The following is a 24,710-nucleotide window of genomic DNA, read 5'->3' on the forward strand; positions in this document are numbered from 1 at the left end:
ATTGGAAATACATTCTTATACATGTAGTTATATATTTTCTTTCTTTTTTTTTTTTTTAAGTTTCTAGAGGTAGGATTTCATTCTAGTCCAGGCTGATTTGGAACTCACTGTGTAGTCTCAGGGTAGCCTCAAACTTACGGTGATCCTCTTACCTCCGCCTCCCAAGTGCTGAGATTAAAAGCGTGCATCACCACACCTGGCTTTTTTTTTCAGTTTTATATTTTATATAGTCAACAAGCTAAGATACCTTGTATAGAGATTCTTGGATGAAAAAATAAGATTGGAAAATATTGGGAGAAACAGTAAATGAAGAGAAATATACTGGTGTAGCTGGTTATTGTCTTTTTTTCCTTTATCTTTCATAGGGCAGAACCTTTTTGGGAAGCTTGATTTTTGAAAAGGAAATAAAAATGAGAATTAAAGCAGCCTATCAAGATGGAACAGTTATTGCTCAGGCTGAGTATGGCACTGTTGATATAGGGGAAGAAGTGGCTAAAAAAGGATTTGCAGAGAAGTGCAGACTTACTTCTAGTCCTGACATCTGTGAGGAAAACAAATCAGATCCAAGCCAGCTTGCTCTCAGAAACCTCAAGAACCCCATTCCCTTGTGGGGGCACAGATCAAGCCAGTCAGCCTTTAGCAGGCCAAAGGGGCATTTACACGGGAGACTGAGCCTCCACTTGAAGGATGAAAATACTGCAGGAAACCATGTGACATTTCCAAAGTAAGACTAAAGTAGAGTCTTTTCTTTAAACTGACTTCAAATTTATGGTAGTGGCCCTGGTAGAATTAGTTCTTAGGCTTGTGGAACCCTTAACAATGTCTGTGATTTTGTCTAGTGATCTTGAGGGATGGCTGATAATTTCTGATTTTTTTTCAAAACACTCCTCTAAGTGGGATATTTTTATGATTACTGTTTATTATTAACAACATTTTGTATGGATACATCATGTGTTGGTTACCTTCTTTTCCCTCATTGTTGCCTCCATTCCTCTGGGGCCCCCTTACAGGTATTCCCTATGTGATTGTAGGTTGTGCATTGTGGGAGCTGCAGACAGTTTTGGGGGGAGGGAATGCCTGTAGGCATGATGTCTCAACCTGTGTCTCATACAGTCTTTCTGCCCCCCCCCCTCCATAAAATTCTCTGAGCTGTGGTGGGTGAGTTTTAAGTCTACTTCAGTGATGAAGTAGAAACCTCTGGATCTCTGCTTTGGTGGGTGTTGAGTATCCTCAGGATTTGTCTTCTTCACTCTGGCACTGTATCATGTTCACTATGGAAGCAGCACTCTTGCTTGTTTCCTCATTCCTCTTTGGATTTAGCTGTGACTTGGTTGAAGTGTGAGGGGTAGTTTATTTCCTCTGGTCTCACTACCTTCTGAAAAAGAACAGATTCTTCAAGGGAAAGTGAAGTCAGCATAGTTTAAATGAGATAAGAATTATCAATTTAGGAAGAATTTGATGTATTTAATCCCTCTTAGCCAAAACCTAATGAGAGCTTGACACCAGAAAGCATAATCTTTGTTTCCATAGGATTCTAATCTGGTTCCCAATTCCACATATGCCTTTCTTTACATTGAGCAGATCTCTTAGCCAATCTGAAAGCTATTTGTTACCCATTAAGGCAGTGTAGAATTCCTGAATTTTTTAAAGTTCATTTTCCAACTTAACTAATTCTAGTTCTTTTGAGTACCTTTGTTATGGTGAGGAACACGAGGGAAGACCACATGGACACCAAGTAGTAGGAAAGGAATCTTTTTTATTCCATTTTCCGAAATAGGGTCTCACTCTAGCTCAGGCTGACCTGGAATTCACTATGTAGTTTCAGGGTGGCCTTGAACTCGTGGTATTCCTACCTCTGCCTCCCAAATGCTGGGATTTAAGGCGTGTGCCACCATGCCTGGCCTAGGAAAGGAACTACATCTAGGACTCTGGGAGCCTGAATACAGTACCAGGCTGTACTTCAGGGCTCCTTTTATAGGAGAAATACATAAGATTTCATATCTTAGCTTTACAGTTCAGAAGTTCAGTAATCATAATCTTACAAAACCAGGAGTTAATTTCACCTCATTTTAGAAAAAAAACAAAAGTGTTTCCATAATCTCCCCTCCCCGCATTTTCCCTCTCCTGCAACTGCCAGCAAGCAGCAGTTAATACAGAAGCTCAAGATTGCATTTAGCAGTAGTGAGAGAAACATTTTGACTTGTGGTAACCCTTTGTGTTAAAGCAAGCCAAGCATAAAGTTCAAGTGTAGGTGAAACCTCATCCAGAGGCACCAACCAAGCTGAACTTCTTTTTTTGTTCATTTTTATTTATTTGAGAGTGACAGAGACAGAAAGAGAGAGAGAGAGAGAGAGAGAGAATGGGTGCACCAGGGCCTCCAGCTACTGCAAACGAACTCCAGACACATGCACCCCATTGTGCATCTGGCTAATGTGAGTCCTGGGGAATTGAGCCTTGAACCGGGGTCCTTAGGCTTCACAGGCAAGCGCTTAACCACTAAGCCATCTCTCCAGTCTCCAGCTGAATTTGTATAAGTTCACAATATGAAGTCACTTACGTCCTTCTCCAGCTTAGGCCCTGTGGTTCCTGGCTGCCCTGGGGCCGCTGCAGACAACATCTGAATAGGGTCTTGAGTGTCTGTGAGTGCGATGAGAAGAAACATCTGGGAAGCTGTGTCAGAGGACAGCTCATTTATTTGTTGGGGGAATGGGCTTATAAGTGTTCATGTGGTGGCAGGAAAAGGTACTTAGCTATGTGAAGGCTGCTGGCTGATACTTCATTTATATATAGAGACCTTCCACTTGAGCTGTAAAAGGCCACATGGCCACCTGTAAACCGAAACCTAAGTCTTATCAGGACATCCAGGTGACCCAGGCGAAGGGAGGGAGCTACCCTACTCTCATAAGACTCGGGGTCTAGGCCTGCTGCAACCTCCTGAGGCCTGAAGCCCTTAGCTCTGTCTGCCAGCTCAGGCCTACTTTAGCCTCCAGTGGCCTGGGGTCCATAACTGTGCCCAACAAGGCCTTTGTCACACCTTTATCATAAATGAAAATAGATGCTGAGTGAGTGCTCAGCTGTTAAAGGTGCTTGCAAAGCCTGATGGCCTGATTTGGTTCCTTAGTACCCATGAGAATCCAGATGCACAAAGTGACACATGTATCGAGTTCGTTTGCAGTGGTAGGAGGTCTTGGTGTGCTCATATTCTCTCTCTCTCAGATATATAGATAAGAAAATTTTTAAATAAATAGAAATCTATCCCTATATTTGAATTATTCAGGCAAAGCCAGGATTTCAAGTAAGATTTGAAGTTAGGTCTGGGAGTTTAGCTTAATGGTAGAGTGCATATGTACATAAAGCCCTAGGTTTAATCTCCAACCCCTTGGAGGGAAAAACATTTGATGCTTCCTCTGGCTCTGAAAACATTTTTGTGTGCTTCAGGGAATTGTCTTTTCCTTTTTAACAAAAGAAAGACTCTTTATTCTTTTTGTGAAAACTTATGAAGCAGTTTGATTACTCCAAAAGTTCATGTCTTTTAAAATACATTTTTAATTAATTGGCCCGTGCATACTTACGAGGTATGGTACAATGCTTCACCTCATGTGTGTAATGTGGTCACAAAACTGAATTGGCATATTTGTCACCTCAGATAAAAGTTGCCCTTTTAGATAATTTTGAATCACCGACTTGAAATAACCTCATCTGTGGTGATCCGAGTCATGATGTCAGTGTCTTAAATGACGACAGTCTTTGCAGTGCTTGAGAACTAAGCTATACAGTAAGGTCAGGGGTGCTGGGAAGGTTCAATTCGAAGGAACTGACAAGGAAGTGTTACGTTGTTCTTTGGAATTGATGGTATTATGAGGAGTTTGGGAACAAGAGAGTTGGAGGCATTCTCCCGCCGCCCCCCCCCCCCCCAGTAGGGTCTCACTCTAGCCTAGGCTGACGTGGAATTCACTATGTAGTCTCAGCGTGACCCTGAACTCACAGTGATCCTCCTACCTCTGCTGTGTGCTGAGATTAAAGGCATGTGCCACCACACCTGGCGAGGCATTGCTTTTGAAGTATTTCTCAGTTATCATAGTTTGTATTAATTTATTTTTTAAATTTCTGTTTCAATACAGAGTTTTGGTATGTATCACAGGCTTCCCTTAAACTCACTATGTAGTGGAAATTGACTATCATACTTGGAATCTTCTTGAATCTTTTGAGTGCTAGGATTATAAGCTTGTGCCAGTGTGCTGTACTTCAAGTATTTTTTTATGTTATATTAGGCAGTGATTTTATTTTCCAAAATTAACTGTAAGGCATTATATAAAATACTCAAGTTAATTTGAATTTATGAAATCTTACAGCCTTTGCAGGTTTTTTTAAATGGGTGAATTTGTCTTTAACAGGGACAGTTTGGCTGTTGGTGACTTTAATTTAGGGTCTAATGTTAGTCTGGCAAAAATTAAGCAGGACCAGAAACTTATTGAAGAGAATGAAAAGCTTAAAACGGAGAAGGAGGCTCTACTTGAAAATTACAAGGCATTAGAGTTGAAAATTGAACAGACTGCTCAGGAGCTGCAGGTATGCTCAGTGGCTGTGGGAAGAAACCTGCACATTCATCCGCTTTTCCTTTTGTTACTGTCCTGCTCTATATTTGTGTATGGGTGAATTATTGTCCTATACTTCAAGCTCATTGTGTTTCAATTTTACTGGGTGTTTGAAATTTAATGATTTTTTTTTTTTTTTTGAAGTAGGGTCTCACTCTAGCCCAGGCTAACTTGGAATTTACTATGTTGTCTCAGGGTGGCCTCGAACTCATGGTGATCCTCCTACTCCTGCCTCCCGAGTGCTGGGCTTAAAGGCGTGCACCACCACACCTGGCTAATGATGTTTTCTATTTACACTTCCCTTGTGTTCTTTAAAAACTTACTTATGGAAAAATTTCAAATACTCCTAAGAGAGAGAACTGAATAATTACTCCTTGCATTCCTTAGCACCAGTTTTGACAGTCTTGGATTGTTTTAGTCTTGATAGCTTGTTTGGAGGTTCTACCAGGGGAGCGCAGCTGTTTGTATACCCTTGACCAAAGACCAGTCCTCTATTCAGGGAAGGTCATCCTCTTCAACCAGCACTTAGCTTCAGGAGGGACGTCCATGGAGCTGTGAGGGAGGAAGGGGACACCCACTTAGCCAGCCAGATCAGCCGAATCCCTGACGATCAGTGGGGTAACAAATACCACAGCCGGATCACCCTCATATCCTATTTCAGTCTTTTGTTAAATCTGTATTTCATAGGCTATTCTTTTTTTTTTTTTTTTTTTTTCGAAGTAGGGTCTTGCTCTAGCCCAGGCTGACCTGGAATTCATTATGTAGTCTCAGGGTGGTCTCAAACTCACAGCAAGCCTCCTATCTCTACCTCCTGAGTGCTGGGATTAAAGGCATGTGCCACCACACCCAGCATCTCATATACTGTTCTAAAACAAATTTCATAATATTTCATACTCTTTTTTTGTTTGTTTGTTTTTATTTATTTATTTGAGAGCAACAGAGAGAAAGAGGCAGATAGAGAGAGAGAATGGACACACCGGGGCTTCCAGCCACTGCAAATGAACTCCAGACGCATGTGCCCCCTTGTGCATCTGGTTAATGTGGGTCCTGGGGAATCGAGCCTTGAACTGGGGTCCTTAGGCTTCACAGGAAAGCGCTTAACTGCTAAGCCATCTCTTGAGCCCAATATTTCATATTCTTAGGCATGTAGCTATTGCTAGTAGGAAAGGATTTTAAAGAAACTATAACCAAGGACTGGTGGTAAAATTGCTAAGTGGTAAAAGTGGTAAACTGGACGCTTGCTATGTATAAGTCCTGCGGTTTAAATCTCAGACCCTGTATCCATTTCTTCTCCCCATCAAACTCCATCAAACCATAGCCATTGTAAGAGTCCTACTAAAAATAACTGGACAATACCAGGTACTATCCAGACAATATGTTTGCCATCTTGCTGAGGAAACAGTTTTTTAAACTGATTCCCTCCACTTGGAATCCCACTTTTTCAGTATCCCCTGGATATCCAACAGCTCACTTTAGTTTGGACACTAACTCTTTGTTTATGTGTGCTTGACTATGTAAATGCAGATGCACATGGATGTGTGTGTGTAAGCTAAAAGGACAATCTTGGTTTCCTCAGGCACTGATGACCTTTTTTGAGATGAAATTTTATTGACTTGGAACTTACCTAATTAGGCTAGACTGGCTGGCCAGTGAGCCCCAGAGATCTGCCTGTCTCAACTCCTCAGCAATAGGATTACAAACCTGCTACCATTCCAAGTTTGGTTCACCCCACTTAATGGCCTCCACCTCCAAGAGGTCATCATTTTGGTGCTAAAATTAGTGCAGACACCATACTAGCATAGTATACTACAGCCCAGGAGTCCTGGACTTAAGAGATGCTCCTGTCTTAGCCGCTCGAGTAGCTGTAGGTATGTTCCACCATGCCCAGAACACCCAGTTTTTCTGTTTGGGTCCTGGGGATTGAACTTTAGTCCTCATGTTTACAAGACAAGCACTTTACCCATGTGTATGCCATGTCTTGTGTGGAGGTCATAGGACAACCTAGATTGTTGGTCCTTGCCTTCTACCTTGTTTGAAACAGTCTCTTGCTTGTCAGTACATTCACCTAGTGTGGTGCTTTGATTCAGGTCTCCCCCATAAACTTAAGTGTTCTGAATGCTAGGTCCCCAGCTAGTGGCAGTTTGGGAATTGGAGCATCCTGGAGGTGATATATTATTGGAGATGGGCTTATGGGTGTTATAGCCAGCTTCCCCTTGCCAGTGTTTGGCACACACTCCTGCTAATGTTGGCTAAAGACATGATGTCCACCCTCTGCTCATACCATCATTTTTCCTTGCCATCATGGAGCTTCTGTCACCCCTATCCCGAGTCTGTAAGCCAAAATAAACCCTTTCCTCCTACAAGCTGCTCTTGGTCAGATGTTTTCTGCCATCAACATGAAGCTGACTGCAACATGTAGCTAGCTAGTATACAAGCTTCTGAGGTCCCTCCTGTCTCTGCTTTCCCTTTCCTCACAGGGGCACAGGGATGACAGACACTCATGTTATGATTTCTGTGATTGTTTGAGTCAGGTGTCCCCCATAAACCTGTGTGTTCTGAATGCTAGGTTACCAGCTGGTGACACTGGAGTCTTGTGGGGAACAGACTGGTGGATGTTATAGTCAGCTTTCTCTTGCCAGTGTTTGACACACTGTTCTGCTGCTGTTGTCCACCTCATGTTGGCCATGCCACTGCCTCTGTTCATGCCATTTTCCCCTGCCATCATGGAACTTTGCTCGGAGTCTGTAAGCCAAAAATAAACCTTTTCTTCCCATAACAGGCTCTTGGTTGGGTGCTTTGTGCCAAAAATGCTAAAGCACCTTCTGATTTTATGTGGATTTTGGGATCTGCACTCAGATTGTCATGTTTGTGCAGCAAGTGGTTTTACATGCTGAGCCATCTCCCCAGCCTAACATCCTTTTACATCTAAAGTTTTGTTTAAGTATACCTAAACGTGACTTGAATGCTAGCAGAATTACGGTGTTCTCTTTGGTTCTTAGTAGGTGTATGTTCTTTGTTGCAGCAAGAGAAAGCAGCTACCAAGGATTTGACCACACATTTAGAGAGCACTTTGAAGACCCACATGGGTAGCAGGATGAAAAGTCTGGCAGCCAAGGTGAAGCTATTGAAAGAAATTAGGTACATTAAAACATAATTATGTGTCTTTTTGTTTGTTTTTATTGAACCCAGGATTTTGTTATGCTAGGCAGTTGCTTTGCCATTCAGCAGTGATTCCAGACCCAAATAATATTTTTAGAAGGATAATTTAAAAGAATCGTCAGTTAGTTGGTTCTTTGTTTATATTTTATCTTCACTATTTTTGTGTTGAAAAATTTAATCTTTGTGGGTTTCTTTATGATTTCAGAGAATGATTGCAGTAATTTCTGAGGCTAATTTTATAGAAAGTTTTGTTAGTTTTCGGTTCTCATTTGGAGTTCTTGTGCCTAAGGTCATCTGTGAAATTGAAGTTAATATCCCCCAACCACCTTCTACGTGGCAGTTTGATGGGAAACTACTGTGTTTAGTTATATAGTTTGGGGTTATTTTCAGGAGTTTCCTGCAACTGAAAGTTTTAGTAATCTAAATTTCTTTTTGTTTATTTGTATTTGAGAGCGAGAGTGAGACAGACAGACAGAGAGAGAGAGAGAGAATGGGCACACCAGGGTTTCTAGCCAGTGCAAATGAACTCCAGACACATGTGCCCCCTTGTGCATCTGGCTAACGTGGGTCCTGGGGAATTGAGCCTTGAACCGGGGTCCTTGGGCTTCATAGGCAAGGGCTTAACTGCTAAGCCATCTCTCTAGCCCTAAATTTCTTTTTTATATATATTTACTTTTACTTACTTAATAGAGAAAGTGGGGGAAAGAGAGAGAGAATGTTTATGGCAGGGCCTCTAGCCACTGCAAATGAACTCCAGACGCATGCGCCACCTTGTGCATCTGACTTACATGGGTCCTGGGAACTCGAACCTGGGTCCTTTGGCTTTGCAGGCAAGTACCTTAACCACTAAGCAATTCCTCCAGCCCTAAATTAACTTCTTTCCCTTTCTCTCTTTCTCCCTTTTCCCCCTCCCTTTTTCTCCTCCCTCTCCCCCTTCTTTCCCCTCTGGAGGTAGTGTTTCACTCTAGTCCAGACTGACCTGGAATTCTCTATGTAGTATCAGGGTGTCCTCAAACTCACGGCAATCCTCTTACCTCTGCCTCCTGAGTGCTAGGATCAAAGGCATGTGCCACTATGCCCGGCTTTAAATTTTTTTATTTATACTCTGTCTAAAGAAAGCATATGTTATTTGTACAATGTCAGAAGAAAAGAGAATTGGTTACCAAATTTTATGCAGTTTATTCAGCATATCATGTCTATTTAGAATTGTATAGTTTATCTTAATAGAAAGTTGCTTTATTGTTGGTTAGACATAATTTGTCACTTATTTCTGAAGTATTGATTAAATTGTTCTGTAAACTATCTAATTCTCATTCACGCCACATGCTGGACTTATAACCAGTAATTAATTTTTTACCTATACATTAAAACACTGAGAAGATGTTTCCATGACTGAATATTGCATGTTGATTTTGTTCTCTAGTAGAAAATTTATTTTCTCCAGTAGAAATCCCTCACATTGCATGTGATTGTTTTTTAATTTTTGTTTATTTTAATTTATTTATTTGAGAGTGACAGACAGAGATAGAAAGAGGCAGAGAGAGAGAGAGAGAGAGAGAGAGAGAGAGAGAATGGGCACCCTATGGCCTCCAGCCATTGCAAACGAACTCCAGACGCATGCACCTGCCTGTGCATCTGGCTAATGTGGGTCCTGGGGAATCAAGCCTTGAACCGGAGTCCTTAGGCTTCACAGGCAAGTGCTTAATCGCTAAGACATCTCTCCAGCCCTGCATGTGATTTTTAAATCTTTTTGTTTTGTTTTGTTTTGGTTTTTTGAGGTAGGGTCTCACTCTGGTCCAGGCTGACCTGGAATTAACTCTGTCATCTCAGGGTGGCCTTGAACTCATGGCAATCCTCCTACCTCTGCCTCCCGAGTGCTGGGATTAAAGGCGTGTGCCACCACGCCCGCAATTTTTAAGTCTTTTAAGAGTTAGGGAATATAGTCCCTGTAGAGGCTAATTAATTAACTTTTCTTTATGTGCTGTGTGTATATGTGTATGGATGTGGAAATCAGAGGACAACCTTGTGTAGGAATGGGTTTACTTTTTGAGATAGGATATCTCATTGGCCTGGAGCTTTCCAGTTAGGCTAGACTGATTGGCCAGTGAGCCTCAGAAATCATCGTGTCTTCACCTTCCAACATTACAAATTATACCACCATATCTTTTGTATGTGGGTTCTAGACATCAAACTCAGGTTCTCATGCTTACAATGAAGCAGATACTTTACTGACTGACTCATCTTATCTCCCCAGGCCTTTCTAGTTAACTGTGAATATATGACTAAAATTCCAGTAGTTAAGGTGGCAAAGCTCTAAGCCAGACTTTGAACCAAAATGACTGTATGCTTCAGATCATATTGGAGGCAATGCTCTTATTAGAATAATGACAATCTATTTGGGATCTAGAGAAAAATAATAGACTTGTTTGTTTATTATTATTAGATTGCCATTCTGCTTTGTTTTTAGATTTTCTTCTAAACTCAAAATATGCTGTTTTGCTTATTAGCATACAAGGACTTTATTCATCTCCTCAAGATTGACTGTGTCTAAAATTTATAGTCTAATTATAGAACAGAAATTAAAATTATATTTACATTTTAAAGATTTTTGAAGGTTTCTTTTTTTTCAAATAAAAACAGTATTAACAATTATTTTTTTTATTTATTTAACAACAGACAGAGAGAGAAAGAGGCAGATAGAGAATGGGCGTGCCAGGGCCTCCAGCCACTGCAAATGAATTCCAGACACGTGCACCCCCTTGTGCATCTGGCTAATGTGGGTCCTGGAGAATCGAGCCTTGAACCGGGGTCCTTAGGCTTCACAGGCAAGCGTTTAACTGCTAAGCCATCTCTCCAGCCCAACAATTTTTTTAATTAACAGTTTTAATACATATACATAATATATTTTGATCATAGTGATCATTGGCTTCTCTTTTTCCCCCTTTCCCTTCCCACTGAAACTATTTTAAACTTTTGTTATTAGATATGGACATATTTTGTATGTAAATATCACATGTTGGTACCATCCTTCCCCCCTTTCCCGCCCCTTTTCTGAAGAGGCCTTCCTCATTGGGGGTGCAGGTCATGCATTATGGGAGCAGCAGTCAGTTATGGGAGAGAGTCAGTGTCTCTGTGCAAAATGTCGCAACTTGTGGCTCTAATAATCTTTCTGCCTCCTCTTCCACAAAATTCCCTGAGCCATGCTGGGAGTATTTTAAGCCTACTTCAGTGATGGGCACTTAGGAGCATCTGGATCTCTGGTTTGGTAGGTGGTTAGTGTCCTCAGTATCTTTCTCCATCACCCTTGTGCTGATACCAGATTAACTGAGAGTGAAGCATTCTTGCTCATTTCCCCAGTTCCTCTGGTTTCAGCTGGGGCCATGGTGGGGTGTACTAGATTGTTTATCTCCTCAGGTCCAGTTTCCATCTAAAAAAAGAGAAGCAGCTTTTCCAATGGAGAGTGAATTCATTACCAGTTAAATGGGATAACCATTATTAATTTAGAGAGGATTAAAAGGGTTTAGATACTTGTATAGTCTAAGGTTGGTGGGAGCTTGACAGTGGAAAGCAGAATCATTATCTGGATATGATTCTGACTTGTTTCCCAGTTCCAGATATGGTTTGCTTTCTATTAGCCAATACAAGAGCATTTGGTTACCCATCATGGCTATGTGCCACTGTTGGACTTGTGTGAGCATCATCACATCAAGTTGTTTGCTTCTGAGTTACTTAGTCTTTGAGTTGCTTGGACAGATGTTGGCCACTTTCCCCTGGTAGCTCATGAAACACCTTCCAGCCCTAGATGGGCTAATTATCTGAAGACTGGCTCTCCTCTGGATTCCAACCAGGTCTCTCCATGGTCCATGCCAACAGTGTTCGGTGTCTTCAGCAATAGTGTCTTACCATTAACCTCTGGTGGGTAATAAAGTACTCTGACAGAAGTCTGTCTTGTTTTGGGAGATCTAGTAGGTCTCTGATCAACAGCTCATTGTGGATGTAGAACACATCCTGATATAGGGAATTAAAGGCCCATGCCAAAGGAAAAGAAAAAAGAAAAGGCCAGAGAAGAAAGAGAAACAGGATAAATTTGAGGTTAGGTTTCATGTCACTCTCTCCAGGGCCCTATGATTCAAGTGCTCCCTCTAAGGTCCTCTTGATGGTTCCACCTTTTAGTCTGACGTCCATGATATAGCATTCTATTGAACCACTTCAATTTGGGTTCATTTTTGTGTGCCCCCTCATCCTTTCCCTTCCCCCAAGCTGTACTCTCCCTATTGTTTAAGCCTCAAGATGCTATTCAGTTATGTCAGCAACTTGGGCTGATCCAGGATAGGCACTGCAGATGAGTAAGATCATGCAGTGATGGTTCTCTTTCTGTGTAAAGTCATCTTTCTATGTGAAGTTTTTAAAAACTGATTTATTTCAGCTAGATATGGGAGCACATAGTTCTAGCGATCTGGAGGCTGAAGCAGGAGGATGCTTGAACTCAAGAATTCTGAGGCAGGGCTGGAGAGATGGCTTAGCGGTTAAGCGCTTGCCTGTGAAGCCTAAGGACCCCGGTTCGAGGCTCGGTTCCCCAGATCCCACGTTAGCCAGATGCACAAGGGGGCGCACGCGTCTGGAGTTCGTTTGCAGAGGCTGGAAGCCCTGGCACGCCCATTCTCTCTCTCTCTCCCTCTATCTGTCTTTCTCTCTGTGTCTGTCGCTTTCAAATAAATAAATAAATAATTAAAAAAAGAATTCTGAGGCAATATAGCAGTATCCTGTCTCAAAAATTGATTGTGGGCTGGAGAGATGGCTTAGTGGTTAAGGTGCTTGCTTGCAGAGCCTAAGGACACGTGTTTGACTCTTATCCCACATAAGCCAGAGATGCACATAGATGCACAAAGGTGAGGCTGATGCAAAGTTGCACATGCCCACTAGGTGGCATAAGCATCTGGAGTTCCATTGCAGTGGTGAGGCCCTGGTGCGCCAGTTCTGTTCTCTGTAAAATTAAAATAAAAATGACTGTATAAAAATTGCCTGCTGTGCTATCACATGCTTCTAATCCCAGCACTTGGAAGGCTGAGGCAGGAGGATCACTGTGAGTTCAGTTGCAGCCTGGGGCTACACAATGAGTTTCAGGCCAGTCTGGACTAGCCTGAGACCCTACCTTGAAAAAGAATTATAAAAATATTTTTTCCCCACAAATTTTGTATTAAAAATTCATTTGGGGATAGAAAGGTGGCTCACTGGTTAAAGGTACTTGTTTGTAAAGCCTGGTGACCAAGGTTTGAATCCCCAGTATTCATGTAAAGCCAGGTACACAAAGTGGCACATGCATCTGGAGTTTCTTTGCAGTGGCAGGAGGCACTGGCACACCCTTCTATCCCTGTCTATCTCTGCCTGCAAGTAAATAAAGATATGTTTTAAGAAGTTTGTATAGGGCTGGAGAGATGGCTTAGTGGTTAAGCGCTTGCCTGTGAAGCCTAAGGACCCTGGTTCGAGGCTCAGTTCCCCAGGTCCCACGGTAGCCAGATGCACAAGGGGGCACATGCATCTGGAGTTCATTTGCAGAGGCTGGAAGCCCTGGCGCACCCATTCTCTCTCTTTCCCTCTATCTGTCTTTCTGTGTCTGTCGCTCTCAAATAAATAAATAAAAAATTTAAAAAAAGAAGTTTGTATAAAGCTAAATATGATTTTCTATCAAGTTTTGAAAAAGTAACTAATTCTAGCCAGTTTTGTAAACAGTAACATTTAAACCATTACTATTTAAGTGAGTTTTTTTTACACCAGCTTTGTAATTTCTTGATATTTTCCTTTTTGCTGTTTTTAAAATAGGCACATCAACATCAGAGTTCGTTTTGGAAATGACCTTTCAGATGCTATTAAAGTGTTAGAAGATGGGCACTTTACTACTCTAGTCTCTCTGGATGAATTAGAACAAATATGGGCAGAATACAATATGGCTCAGGAGAAGATCCAAGCTTGTTATAATGAAGTGGGTTGAAAATTTTTTTCCTTATGATTTCTATCTTTGAATATATTTTGAGAAAGCAGGATTTTCACATACTGTACTGATAGCTTACCTAAAATAAGTGAAGTTTGCCATGTAAGAATGTTTTATATTTTAATAAAAGTGGGGTGGGTAAGTGGTGACTGGACCAATAAGGAAGAAAATATATTTTTTTTTTTGCACGAGTATTTGATAGTTGATTAAGTATTCCTTTGGATATCTGATAAAATATTTCAACCATGTTAATAGGCAAGTTTGTTTCTGAATGGCAAATTGTATCTAGACATTAAAATACTTGATAGGGATTCTTATTTATTTGACCATTTTTAAATTCTTGTCCCCCCCTCCCCCTCTGGTTGAACCTTTTCTTCTTTCTAGCTCATCTTCCTTTTACTTTGATGTTCGTGGTTTGTGTGTGTGTGTGTGTGTGTGTGTGTGTGTGTGTGTGTGTGTGTGACTCACCAAGTTAAATTAGGGGTTCTTGTATGGTTGGTGTGTGCGGGATAATTTATTGGCACATGGTCAACTTAATAGTGTCTATTTCCCTGGTTTCTCAGTAGCTCCTCAGGGAGGGCCCTCCCATCCCTGATAGAATGTTGATGTGCAGTGTTTGCGCAGGTAACAACAGCTGTTCAGATATCATGAATGTAGTAGTCATGTCATGCCTGAAAACAGCATTTTGTAGCACACCTCACCGTCTTCTTGCTCTTACATTCTTTTTACTACTACTTCTGAAATGTTCCCTAATCTTTGAAGGGGTTGATAGTGATGGTCTCTGAGGTGGTGAGCACTCAGTGGTCACTTAAGTCTCACCACTTTGACTAGTCTATATTAACTACCACCTATTGCAAAAACAGGCTTTTGGCTAAGTCTTAAAGTGTCATTAATCTATTGGCATAAATGTAATTACTGTTTTTTTAATGTAATTATTTGGAAGGCAGTTAGATGGGTACAGTAGGTCCATTTAGCAAAATGTAGTAGTCTTCCCCATTAGGGCCTGTGACCTCCCCAGCCACAGACTTGTGATTAGGTTTATAGTAACAGGCATAAGATCCTTCCTGTGGAGTGGGCCCTGAATCAATTTAGAAAGTAGTTGGTTTCAGGGGCTTCCCTAACCAACAATATATTGGAAAGTATCTCATTTCTGGTACTGGGGTTTTCATTTAATAACCTATAGCTTCTGGGAACAGCATTGGCCATTCATGCAGGGTATCTCTGCTCAAACTCCTTAAATTAGCTTACAAAGTAGTAGGTTTCCATCTGGCTTTTTCACACACATCTATAGTTTTGGCTAACTATCTCCTCCTCCTCAGTGGAGATTCTTGCAAGTGGGCATGCCCCTTGAGGGACATTCGAGGCTAAACCTATAGAGTTATTATAAGAAATCTTGGTTTTTGAGGAGGTTATATGAGGTTTGTGAACCTAATGCAGCTTCTAAACCTGCTAAAGTGCGTCTTGTCCATGTGGTTGCACGGTATGCTTTTTGTTCTAGTTCTGGACTTTGCATGCTGGTAAAATACTCTCTGATCCATCTAATGTTGAAAGGTTTGTGTGAAGGGAGTCAGGGTAGGAAGACTGAAATATTTTATATGAACTTTTTATTAGCTTAGGTACAAGGACATTGTCATTAATGCTTATAGTATTTACTTTTTTATTTTGGTCTGAGCATAACTCCTTGCTTTACTTAAAAATATATTTCCTATAACTAAAAGTAGTTTTCTGTAGTACTTATGAGCTCTCTTTTGTGGTTGGATCTTTCCTCTCTCACGTGTTAGTGGTTTATACCCCACAAATCTTACTGTCTGTTCATACTTAATTTACTAGTTAGCACCTAATGGCCTTTGAATGAGGAATGTGAACAGTCACTAAGTTTTTCCAAATGGCAGTAATGTCTAGTTTGGAGAAGATTAGTAGATAGTTTTATGTAGTATGTCTTAATAGGCCACTCTTTACTATAGAAGGTGACAGCAGGGTTAGTTTTCTGAAACTGTGAAACACAAGCAGTGTTGTATAGGTACTTGATATACTTTTATATCCACTAACTTGTAAAGTGATTATTTTTGCTCCAGTTTTACAAATGAGGAAATATAATATTCAAGGTTTGAGAAAAGTGGTCAGAATTCTAGTGCTGAATGTTGGTATGGACTATAAACTCAGGCATAACTGACTTAAAGGTATGCTCTCCGTTTAAACTGCACAGTGAATATTTAAATATTTATTAATATGTTTTCATATAATAAGATGGAAAATTGAAAAAGAACTACTTTTTATAGCTTGGTCTTGTTTATATGGTTTGCATATTAGAATGTAGCTCAGGGCAGAGAGGGGGAGGGCTTTACATAGCTTTGGGACTTGCTAATTTTTATACTCTTGTTTTTGTTATTTTCTTTTTCTTTTTTCTTTTTTTTTTTTTTTTGGCTCAATGTAGTGTCTCACTCTAGCCCAGGCTGACCTGGAATTTACTATGTAGCCTCAGTGTGGCCTTGAACTCACTGTGATCCTCCTACCTCTGCTTACTGAGTGCTGGGATTAAAGGTGTGCGCCACCACGCCCGGCTTTTGTTATTTTCTTGTGGTGCTGAGGATTGAGGTCAAATGTCTGGCAAGTGATGTACCTACCAGTCAGTTATACCTCCAGACCAGGACTTGGTATTTTTGTAGTACAGATCCTTTTCTTTGAAATTAAATTCTTATTTCTACCATTCCTGATATTTTAGGAATTAAAATGCATCTGATAAACTGAAGAGTAAATTATCAAATAAACTCAACAGCAATCCTCTATCTCTGCCTCCCGAGTGCTGATATTAAAGGTGTGCACTGCCATGTCTGGCAATATAAGTCTTTGATTTACTACTTTGATTTATGATTTTGCATATTTTCTTAACTTGGCGATTGCCATTTTCTTTGCAAAAAGGGAACTTGAGATTCTTTTTTACATTATCATTATAAAATTACATGATTAAGAAAAATAGCAATAAACTCAAGCTTTTGAAGTACATGAGCCATATTTTATAGATAATGGGGAAACAAAAAATTTAAAGACATGTTTTTTTTTCTCTTTCTTGGGTTTAGGATGGATATATTTATAGATGATTTTAATATAGTATGGCAAATGCTACAATAAGAGATAATGCCTAGAATTCTTAAATATATTTACATACTTCCAAATAATCTTTTGGGTGAATGGGAGGTTTTCTCCCGGTGGATTTTATTTAACAGGGAAGAGAGAGAGAGAGAATAGGCATGCCAAGGCCTCCAGCCACTACAAACTCACTCCAGACATGTGTGCTCCCTTGTGCATCTGGCTAATGTGGGTCCTGGGGAATTGAACCTGGGTCCTTTGGCTTTGCAGGCAAACTCCTTAACTGCTAAGCCATCCCTCCAGCTCTTCTGGTGGATTTTAAATAACTCTTGAAAGATGAATAAGTTGAGAATGGGATAGGAACAAGAGAACCGTAGGTAATAAATAATAGAAATTTGTGTAATTTTTTCAAAGAAAAAGTTCATTGTTGTAGAAATAATAAAAAAAAGATTAGTAGGAAGGACTGTTGAGCTCAAATGTTTTAAAAAATATTTTTATTTTGTAATGAGGTGCTAAGGGCCCAGAAAAGTCCATGTACCCCAAACCCTAGGTGTGTTTCTAATTTTAGTCAAACATTGAATACAAAAGAAACCTGAGAAGAATAATTATTAAATTACTTTATTAAGGGAAGTAGAGCCAAGAAAAGGCACCCATGTGGCTATAAGATGCCATGTGGAGGGCCTGGAAAAAAGCATGGAAAGAAAGAGAAAAGAAAGTTCAAGGAGTTCCAGCCACATGGGAAGCTGGAGGGGATAAAGAAACCATGCAGAGAGTAATGGCTGGGGAGACCTCGCAAGTGGGGGTGGGCCATGGGGGAGCCAAGGGAAAAATTCACACATAGCTGGAAGTTCCCAAGTGATCAGGGAAGGGAGGGGTGTAGAGAGAGACTGCCCTCCTCTTGCAAAGATATTTATAACCTTACAGTGGTGGGCTGTCTTCCACCTCAGGTGAACAAGAGGGCCAGCTGGTTATGGCAAGGGCTGTCACAGGAATAGGTTAGCTCTGGCACCAAGTTCTGGGGGCTGAACTTGATCAACCACAATATTTAAATCCCATGAAAGACCTTCCTCCCAGGAGGGGTCCACAATCCTCCTATCTCTGCCTCCCCCGAATGCTGGGAATAAAGGTATGTGCCACCATGCCCGGCTAAATGTTTTAATTTTTTAAAATATATTTTTATTTATTTGAGAGAGAGAAAGAGGCAGAGAGGGAGAGAGAGAATGGGCACACCAGGACCTCCAGCCACTGTAGATGAACTCCAGATGCGTTCGCCTCCTTACACATCTGGATTATGTGGGTCCTGGAGAGTCAAGCCAGGATCCTTCGGCTTTGCAAGCAAACGCCTTACCTGTTAAGCCATCTCTCCAGTCCCTAAATGTTTTATTTTTAATTAAGGAGAAGAAATGGTCATTTTGATGGTCTATATAGCGGTCATAAATGCTAGTATGGTTGGAAAATGTGATGTTAAATTATAGAAATCACTTCTGTCCATATGACTAAGTGTATGAGAGTATCTGATGTGTTAATGGTAGTTATTCTGTTTTCCTTTTTCTAGGATGAAGGGCATATTTTGATTGCCAAAAGAAATGAAGTACAACAGAAGCTATTTGTGGCAGTAGAAGCTTTTATTTTGGAAGTAGATGAGTTGCCACTTAATGAACGCTTAAAGACATTGCAGGTTTGGATTAAAGACTATTAAATATACTAAGTTTATTCTTTAAATATTAATAAATATTTATCTTGAGATTTTAATGATAATTGTAAAACATTTTAGTTGCTTAATTGTAGTTTTTTTTTTTTAATTGCTTTTTCGAGGTAGGGTTTCACTGTAGCCCAGGCTGACCTAGAATTCAGTATGTAGTCTCTAGAGTGGCCTTGAACTCCTGGCGATCCTTCTATATACCTACCTCCCCTCCCAAGTACTTGGATTAAAGGTGTGCACCATGCCTGGCTTGATTTGTTTTTTTTGTTTTTTTTTTTTTAAGGTATGCTCTTGCTTTAGTCCAGGCTGACCTGTGAATTGTAGTTTTTAAATTAGTTAGTTTGGGGCTGGAGAGATGGCTTAGCGGTTAAGCGCTTGCCTGTGAAGCCTAAGGACCCCGGTTCGAGGCTCGGTTCCCCAGGTCCTACGTTAGCCAGATGCACAAGGGGGCGCACGCGTCTGGAGTTCGTTTGCAGCGGCTGGAAGCCCTGGCGTGCCCATTCTCTCTCTCCCTCTATCTGTCTTTCTCTCTGTGTCTGTCGCTCTCAAATAAATAAATAAAAAATTAAAAAAATTAGTTAATTAATATTCATTTTTTGAGGTAGGGTCTCACTTTAGCTCAGGCTGACCTGGAATTCTCTGTAGTCTCAGGGTGGCCTCAAACTCATGGTGATCCTTCTACCTCTGTCTCCCAAGTACTGGGATTAAAGGCATGTGCCACCACACCTGGCTAATTTATTTTTTTTTATTAACAACTTACATAATTATAGACAATAACCCATGGTAATTCCCTTCATCCCCCCACTTTCCCCTTTGCAACTCCACTCTCCATCATACCTCTTCCCCATCTCAGTCAGTCTCTCTTTTCTTTTGATGTCATCATCTTTCCTTCTGTTATGATGGTCTTGTGTAGGTAGTGTCAGACATTATGAGGTCATAGATATCCAGGCCATTTTGTGTCTAGAGGAGCACCTTGTAAGCACGCCTACCCTTCCTTCAGCTCTGATTCTTTCTGTCACCTCTTCTGCAGTGCACCGTGAGCCTTGAAAGGTGTGTGTGATAGGGATGTTTCAGTGCTGAGCATTCCTCTGTCACTTTTTCTCTGCACAGTGGTGCCTTCTGAGTCATCCCAAGGTCACTGCCATCTGAAAAGAGAAAGTTCACTAGTGAAAAAGTGAGAGTAGCATTAATATATAGTAGCATTAATATATATTAAGAGAAGGGCTTACTGGGCAATTTGGTGAGCATAGTATATACATTTAGCCAACAGCAGCAGATGTTACACCCCTAGGGCTCAAGACTACCCCTGTTGTAGGTTTTCTGTATCAGGCATGTATTCCCTCCCATGGAGCAGGCCTCTGGTCCAATTAGAGAGCAGCTGTTTTCGCCCATAACAAACATGCCACTATTGCACCCGCTGGCTCATTTGGCCTGGCTGGCGAGAGTTAAAGCCTGCAGTGTCCATTGTTGAGTATCTCTGCTGGTGATTTCTGTCCCTTCCATGGAATTATAGGCAGTGTAGCTTTTTCCAGCTTTCTGTCAGCTGGTTTACACAGAGTTGGTTTTCATCTCAGTTCCAGCAGGATTTCTTAGTGACTTTGCAGGCTAAGTTTTGTAGTTTTTAATGGGATTAAAAGTTATATTAACATGTTTATTATTTAAATGTATTAAAAGTTATATTAACATGTTTGTTATTTAAATGTATATGTGTTGTATATACTTCAAAAATGCAGGCAGCATTTATTGGTAAAACTGCAGACAAGAGCAGTAGCAGGTATGAGGAGTCCTGTAGACTATTGCTTTCCAGCAGGAAATTAAGTGGGGACATTTGTAAGGGTTGAATCATTGATAGAGATGAAATACACTGATGTGATGATGTGGCAGAATTTTGTCTTTAGCTATGTCCTACCAGTTCAGCATTACCTTTGATTTTGGCAAATGAGCTTGACAAGGTTAAGTCATTCCACTTAGTGTTGTACATGTTCTTTTAACTTATGTTTCTGAAAAGTTATATTCCTTTGGTCAATATCTTTAGTGCTCATTTGAACAGTAGTTGGTATGTTGCTTGTTTTGGACTGCAAGGAAAATGAGCTTGATGATATTTGGAGAAGATATTAAAGGGAAACTTTATAAAATTTGTTTTTATTTCCCTGGATAAAGATTTAGTTTTGATGATATTTATGGTTCAGGAATCGTTTGCTTAAATGCAATTACGTAAGTAATACAAGTTATTCCAGAATGGAGAAGGAAGTTTTATATATAAAGGATAGTAAGAATTTATCTTTCCATAGTGCAACCCTGAAAAGGTTATTTCTTCAACATGCGTTGAGGCTATGCAACCAAGATCACTTTAAATGCTTTCCTTTTAAAGTTTAATATAAGTTGAGCATTCCTAAGCTGAAAATCCAAAAGTTGCAGTACTCTAAAATTTGAAAAGTTTGAGTACGGACATGATGTCTGTAATGGAAATTTCTACTACATGTACAGATCACAGTCAAAATGTAGACATATAATTAACAAATTATTTAGTGTCCCCAAGGAATAAAAGTCTCCTAGATCCCTGCAGCTACAATACATATTTAAAAACTTTTTAAATTTTTATTTATTTACTTATTTGAGAGCGACAGAGAAAGAGGCAGAGAGAGAGAGAGAGAAAGAGAGAGAGAATGGGCGCAGGACCTCCAGCCACTGCAAACAAACTCCAGGCACATGTGCCCCCTTGTGCATCTGGCTAACGTGGGTCCTGGGGAATCGGGCCTCTAACTGGGGTCCTTAGGCTTCACAGGCAAGCGCTTAACCACTAAGCCATCTCTCCAGTCATACAATGCATATTTTTGTGTAACACCCAGATATAATAGTTATTTAGATATATTTATATAAATTTATTTATTATTATTTATTTATTTTTATATTTATATAAATTTATTTAGATATATTTATATAAATAGATATTTTTGTGTAAACACCCAGATTCCCCTATTCATGTATACCATGAAGGTTATAAAATGTTACATATGTAAACTTGTGTGCTTGTGGTAGATTTTCACAATGCCTCAAGAATGGCCAACTCCTGCATGCATTCATCACTCACTTGGTTTGTCTTCTATGCTGTGGTCTAAAGCTATAGTTGAAAATGCCAGAAAAGAAGTCTGCAGACACTGCTGTGGGTAATAGTAAATTGATAAGTACAAGGGGAAGCATCTATGTTTTAAAGTACTGAAAGTCAAGCTACTGATTCACAGCAGTGTAAAGAGTGTAGGTTTAGAATGACCACCATATGTGACCTGAAGAAACAGAAGGATAGAATGTTATTCTGTACAAAAGAGATAAGTAGAAGTTAGTGAAAAATAGAACTGTACATAAAGCTAAATATATTGATTCTGACTGTATACTTAGGAGTCAGTCCTTCAGCATAGAAATGGTTTCATGCCATGTAGTAGTACATTGATCATGAAATAAGAAAAGAATGAATTAAAAATTGAAAGAAGGGGCTGGAGAGAAGGCTTAGTGGTTAAGCACTTGCCTGTGAAGCCTAAGGACCCCGGTTCAAGGCTCGGTTCCCCAGGTCCCACGTTAGCCAGATGCACAAGGGGGTGCACGTGTCTGGAGTTCGTTTGTAGAGGCTGGAGGCCCTGCTGCGCCCATTCTCTCCCTTCCTCCCTCCCTCCCTCCCTCTCTCTCTCTCTCTCTGTCTCTCTCTTTCTCTCTGTGTCTGTCGCTCTCAAAAAAAAATTAAAAAAAAAACAAAAATTGAAAGAAGCCATTAAAATTAAATAGGCTCTTTGCAAGAATTTAAGAAAAGGTATAGCATTAATTTTTAAAGAATTTCAGCAATAGAGCATCTGTTACAGAGCAACTCATCAATGAGTTTGTTAAAGTCATTGTTGACAGAAAAATCTTAACACCAGAACAAGTCCATATGGTGATTAAACATGACCATTTTGGCATTATTACCACAGAAAGATATTGACTGTTGCTGTTGAGACAGCCCCTACAGGAATTGAAAGTGCCAACAGCAGAGCATCTGTGCTGGGAGGTGTTAATGTAGAAGGTGGGCATCAGTGTCAACTTCTTGTGAGAGTCAAATGCTTTCATCCTTGTTGCTTTACTGAAGAAAATCTCTTAGTAGTATTGTGCTGACACAAGGGCATGGGTTGCCATGGAACTCTTCTGTTTGTTTCACAAAAATTTTGAACTAGTGTCAGATTTTGTTCTTGCAACTTTTCTCTTTTAGCCAGCATTCTCATAAAAAATGTTGGTTGTGTGTCACATCACTTTTAATGTGACTTTATTAATTTAGCCATGTCGTTTACTTAGGTCAATGAAGAATAAATAAAAAGAATGAGTTATCAGTAGTGAACAGAGGCATGGGCATGGAAGGTTTTCAGTAGGAGTTCATGACAAAGAGTGCCATATGTCCTTATATCAGTGCTTAGAACACAGTAACTGCCGCAGTTACCTTCACGTTTCTGGACAAACAACCAGCCAGAAGCAGCTTATGGGAGAAAAGGGTGGATTTTTAGGCTTGTAGAGTCCATGAAACGTTCCATCAAAGGCTGTCTCATTTCCATAGATGATTCAGCAGCAGAGAGAAAAACCAACACACTGGCAAGCACCAGCAACCAGCAAACACCAACAGCCAAAGCTCAAATTGCTCTAAGTATACCTTAGGACTGGACTTAAGGTCCATTCTTAGTGACGCATCCTCCAGCAGGCTGCTGAAGACTGAAGTTGCAAGCTTAATCTTAGTGAAAAATGCCTGAGTCTGTGGGGCCACATGTTCAAACCATCATAGTGACCCAAAGACATACTGTGTTTGCCTGGCATAGTCTGCGATTATATTCAGCAGTGATAGTGAACAAGGTGAAGGATTCCATATGCTAAGGAAGAAAAAGTGATGTCTGATGTGTTTACATACACAAAAAGCAATACCTTTAGAATCCATAAATAAACTAGAACTAAATACTGAAGTAATTTTTTTTTTTGGATTTTTTGAGGTAGGGTTTCATTCTAGCCCAGGCTGACCTAGAATTCACTTTGTAGTCTCAGGGTGGCCTTGAACTCATGGAGATCCTCCTACCTCTGTCTCCCGAGAACTGGGATTAAAGGCGTATGCTACCACGCCTGGCTTTTTGACATAGACAATGAGGCTCAATATTACTCATTTATTGGCTGATGGTGAAATGACAAATTGTTCTGAATTGAAATGATTATGAATAGTAGTATTGATGACGTTGGTACTGTAGAAAAAATACCTGTAGGTGATACAGTGAAAATGTATTTAAAGGATAGAGCAGTAAACCCAGCGGCTCCTCAGAAACGTCCAGGCCTTCAGTGTTGGATCAGGACTGTTGAATCATCTGGCCATGTGGACTGAGCAGCTAACAGGTTCCTTGATTCTCAGGCCGGCAACTGCTATTGGAATACTGTAAGATAATCTAATACATTCCCCTTTTAAAATAATTCATTCTAGAAGTTCTGTTCCTCCAGAGAACCTGAATAATACAGATTTTGGTACCAGAAGTGGTTCTAGAGAAACAAAATTGTAAAGATGGATTTCTCTAGTGGGCTTGGTGCCATCTGGGGTCAGCTTTCCAACTTCAGTATTACTAAAGGCCCTATTGGTGATAAGGAGAGCACTTTTACTGGAAATAAGGAGGGCACTAATAATCCATGGTGTGCACTATTTACAGAACTCAGTGAAACCAGGTGTGGTGGTGCACGCCTTTAATCCCAGCACTTGGGAGGGAGGCAGAGGTAGGAGGGTCACTGTGAGTTCAAGGCCAGCCTGAGACTAAATAGTGAATTCCAGGTCAGCCTGGGCTAGAGTGAGACCCTCCCTTGAAAAAACAAAAAAAAAAATGTGGAAAAGTAAGACAAATTATGAGACTGGTTGGTTGCTTTTAGCATCTCTGGACAAACTAGTGAGGGAACAGCAGGAGCCCAAAAAGGAAATTTCCAAGCTTAAGACCCATGTACATGATCTCAAGGTTTCTAAGGGTGCCCTGGAGGAGAGTCTCCTCTCTAGCCAGAACAGGTTAACAGAAAACCAAACCCAAGCTCTCATTGTGAGATTGGCTAACTTGCAATGTAAACTCAACCCTCAGCCTCACCAGCTACCAGAAGTCAAAGTGAGGGCACTGATTGGAAAAGAGTGGGATACTGTGACTTGGGATGG

The 24,710-nt window shown here is 40.5% G+C and overlaps 1 protein-coding gene across 1 annotated transcript in view; it reads left to right on the forward strand.

The window, feature by feature from the left end:
• Stk31 (serine/threonine kinase 31) overlaps positions 1-24,710 on the forward strand; it is a 107,111-nt gene that overhangs the window by 24,078 nt on the left and 58,323 nt on the right. Inside the window, exons 7-11 of the mRNA XM_045135938.1 lie at positions 366-724; positions 4,395-4,569; positions 7,618-7,733; positions 13,575-13,734; positions 18,386-18,508. Of these exons, the coding sequence (XP_044991873.1) occupies positions 366-724; positions 4,395-4,569; positions 7,618-7,733; positions 13,575-13,734; positions 18,386-18,508 (933 nt within the window). The remainder of the gene's footprint in view (positions 1-365; positions 725-4,394; positions 4,570-7,617; positions 7,734-13,574; positions 13,735-18,385; positions 18,509-24,710) is intronic.

This window comes from Jaculus jaculus, chromosome 16 (assembly GCF_020740685.1).
Source record: "Jaculus jaculus isolate mJacJac1 chromosome 16, mJacJac1.mat.Y.cur, whole genome shotgun sequence".
Taxonomy (NCBI): Eukaryota; Metazoa; Chordata; class Mammalia; order Rodentia; family Dipodidae; genus Jaculus; species Jaculus jaculus.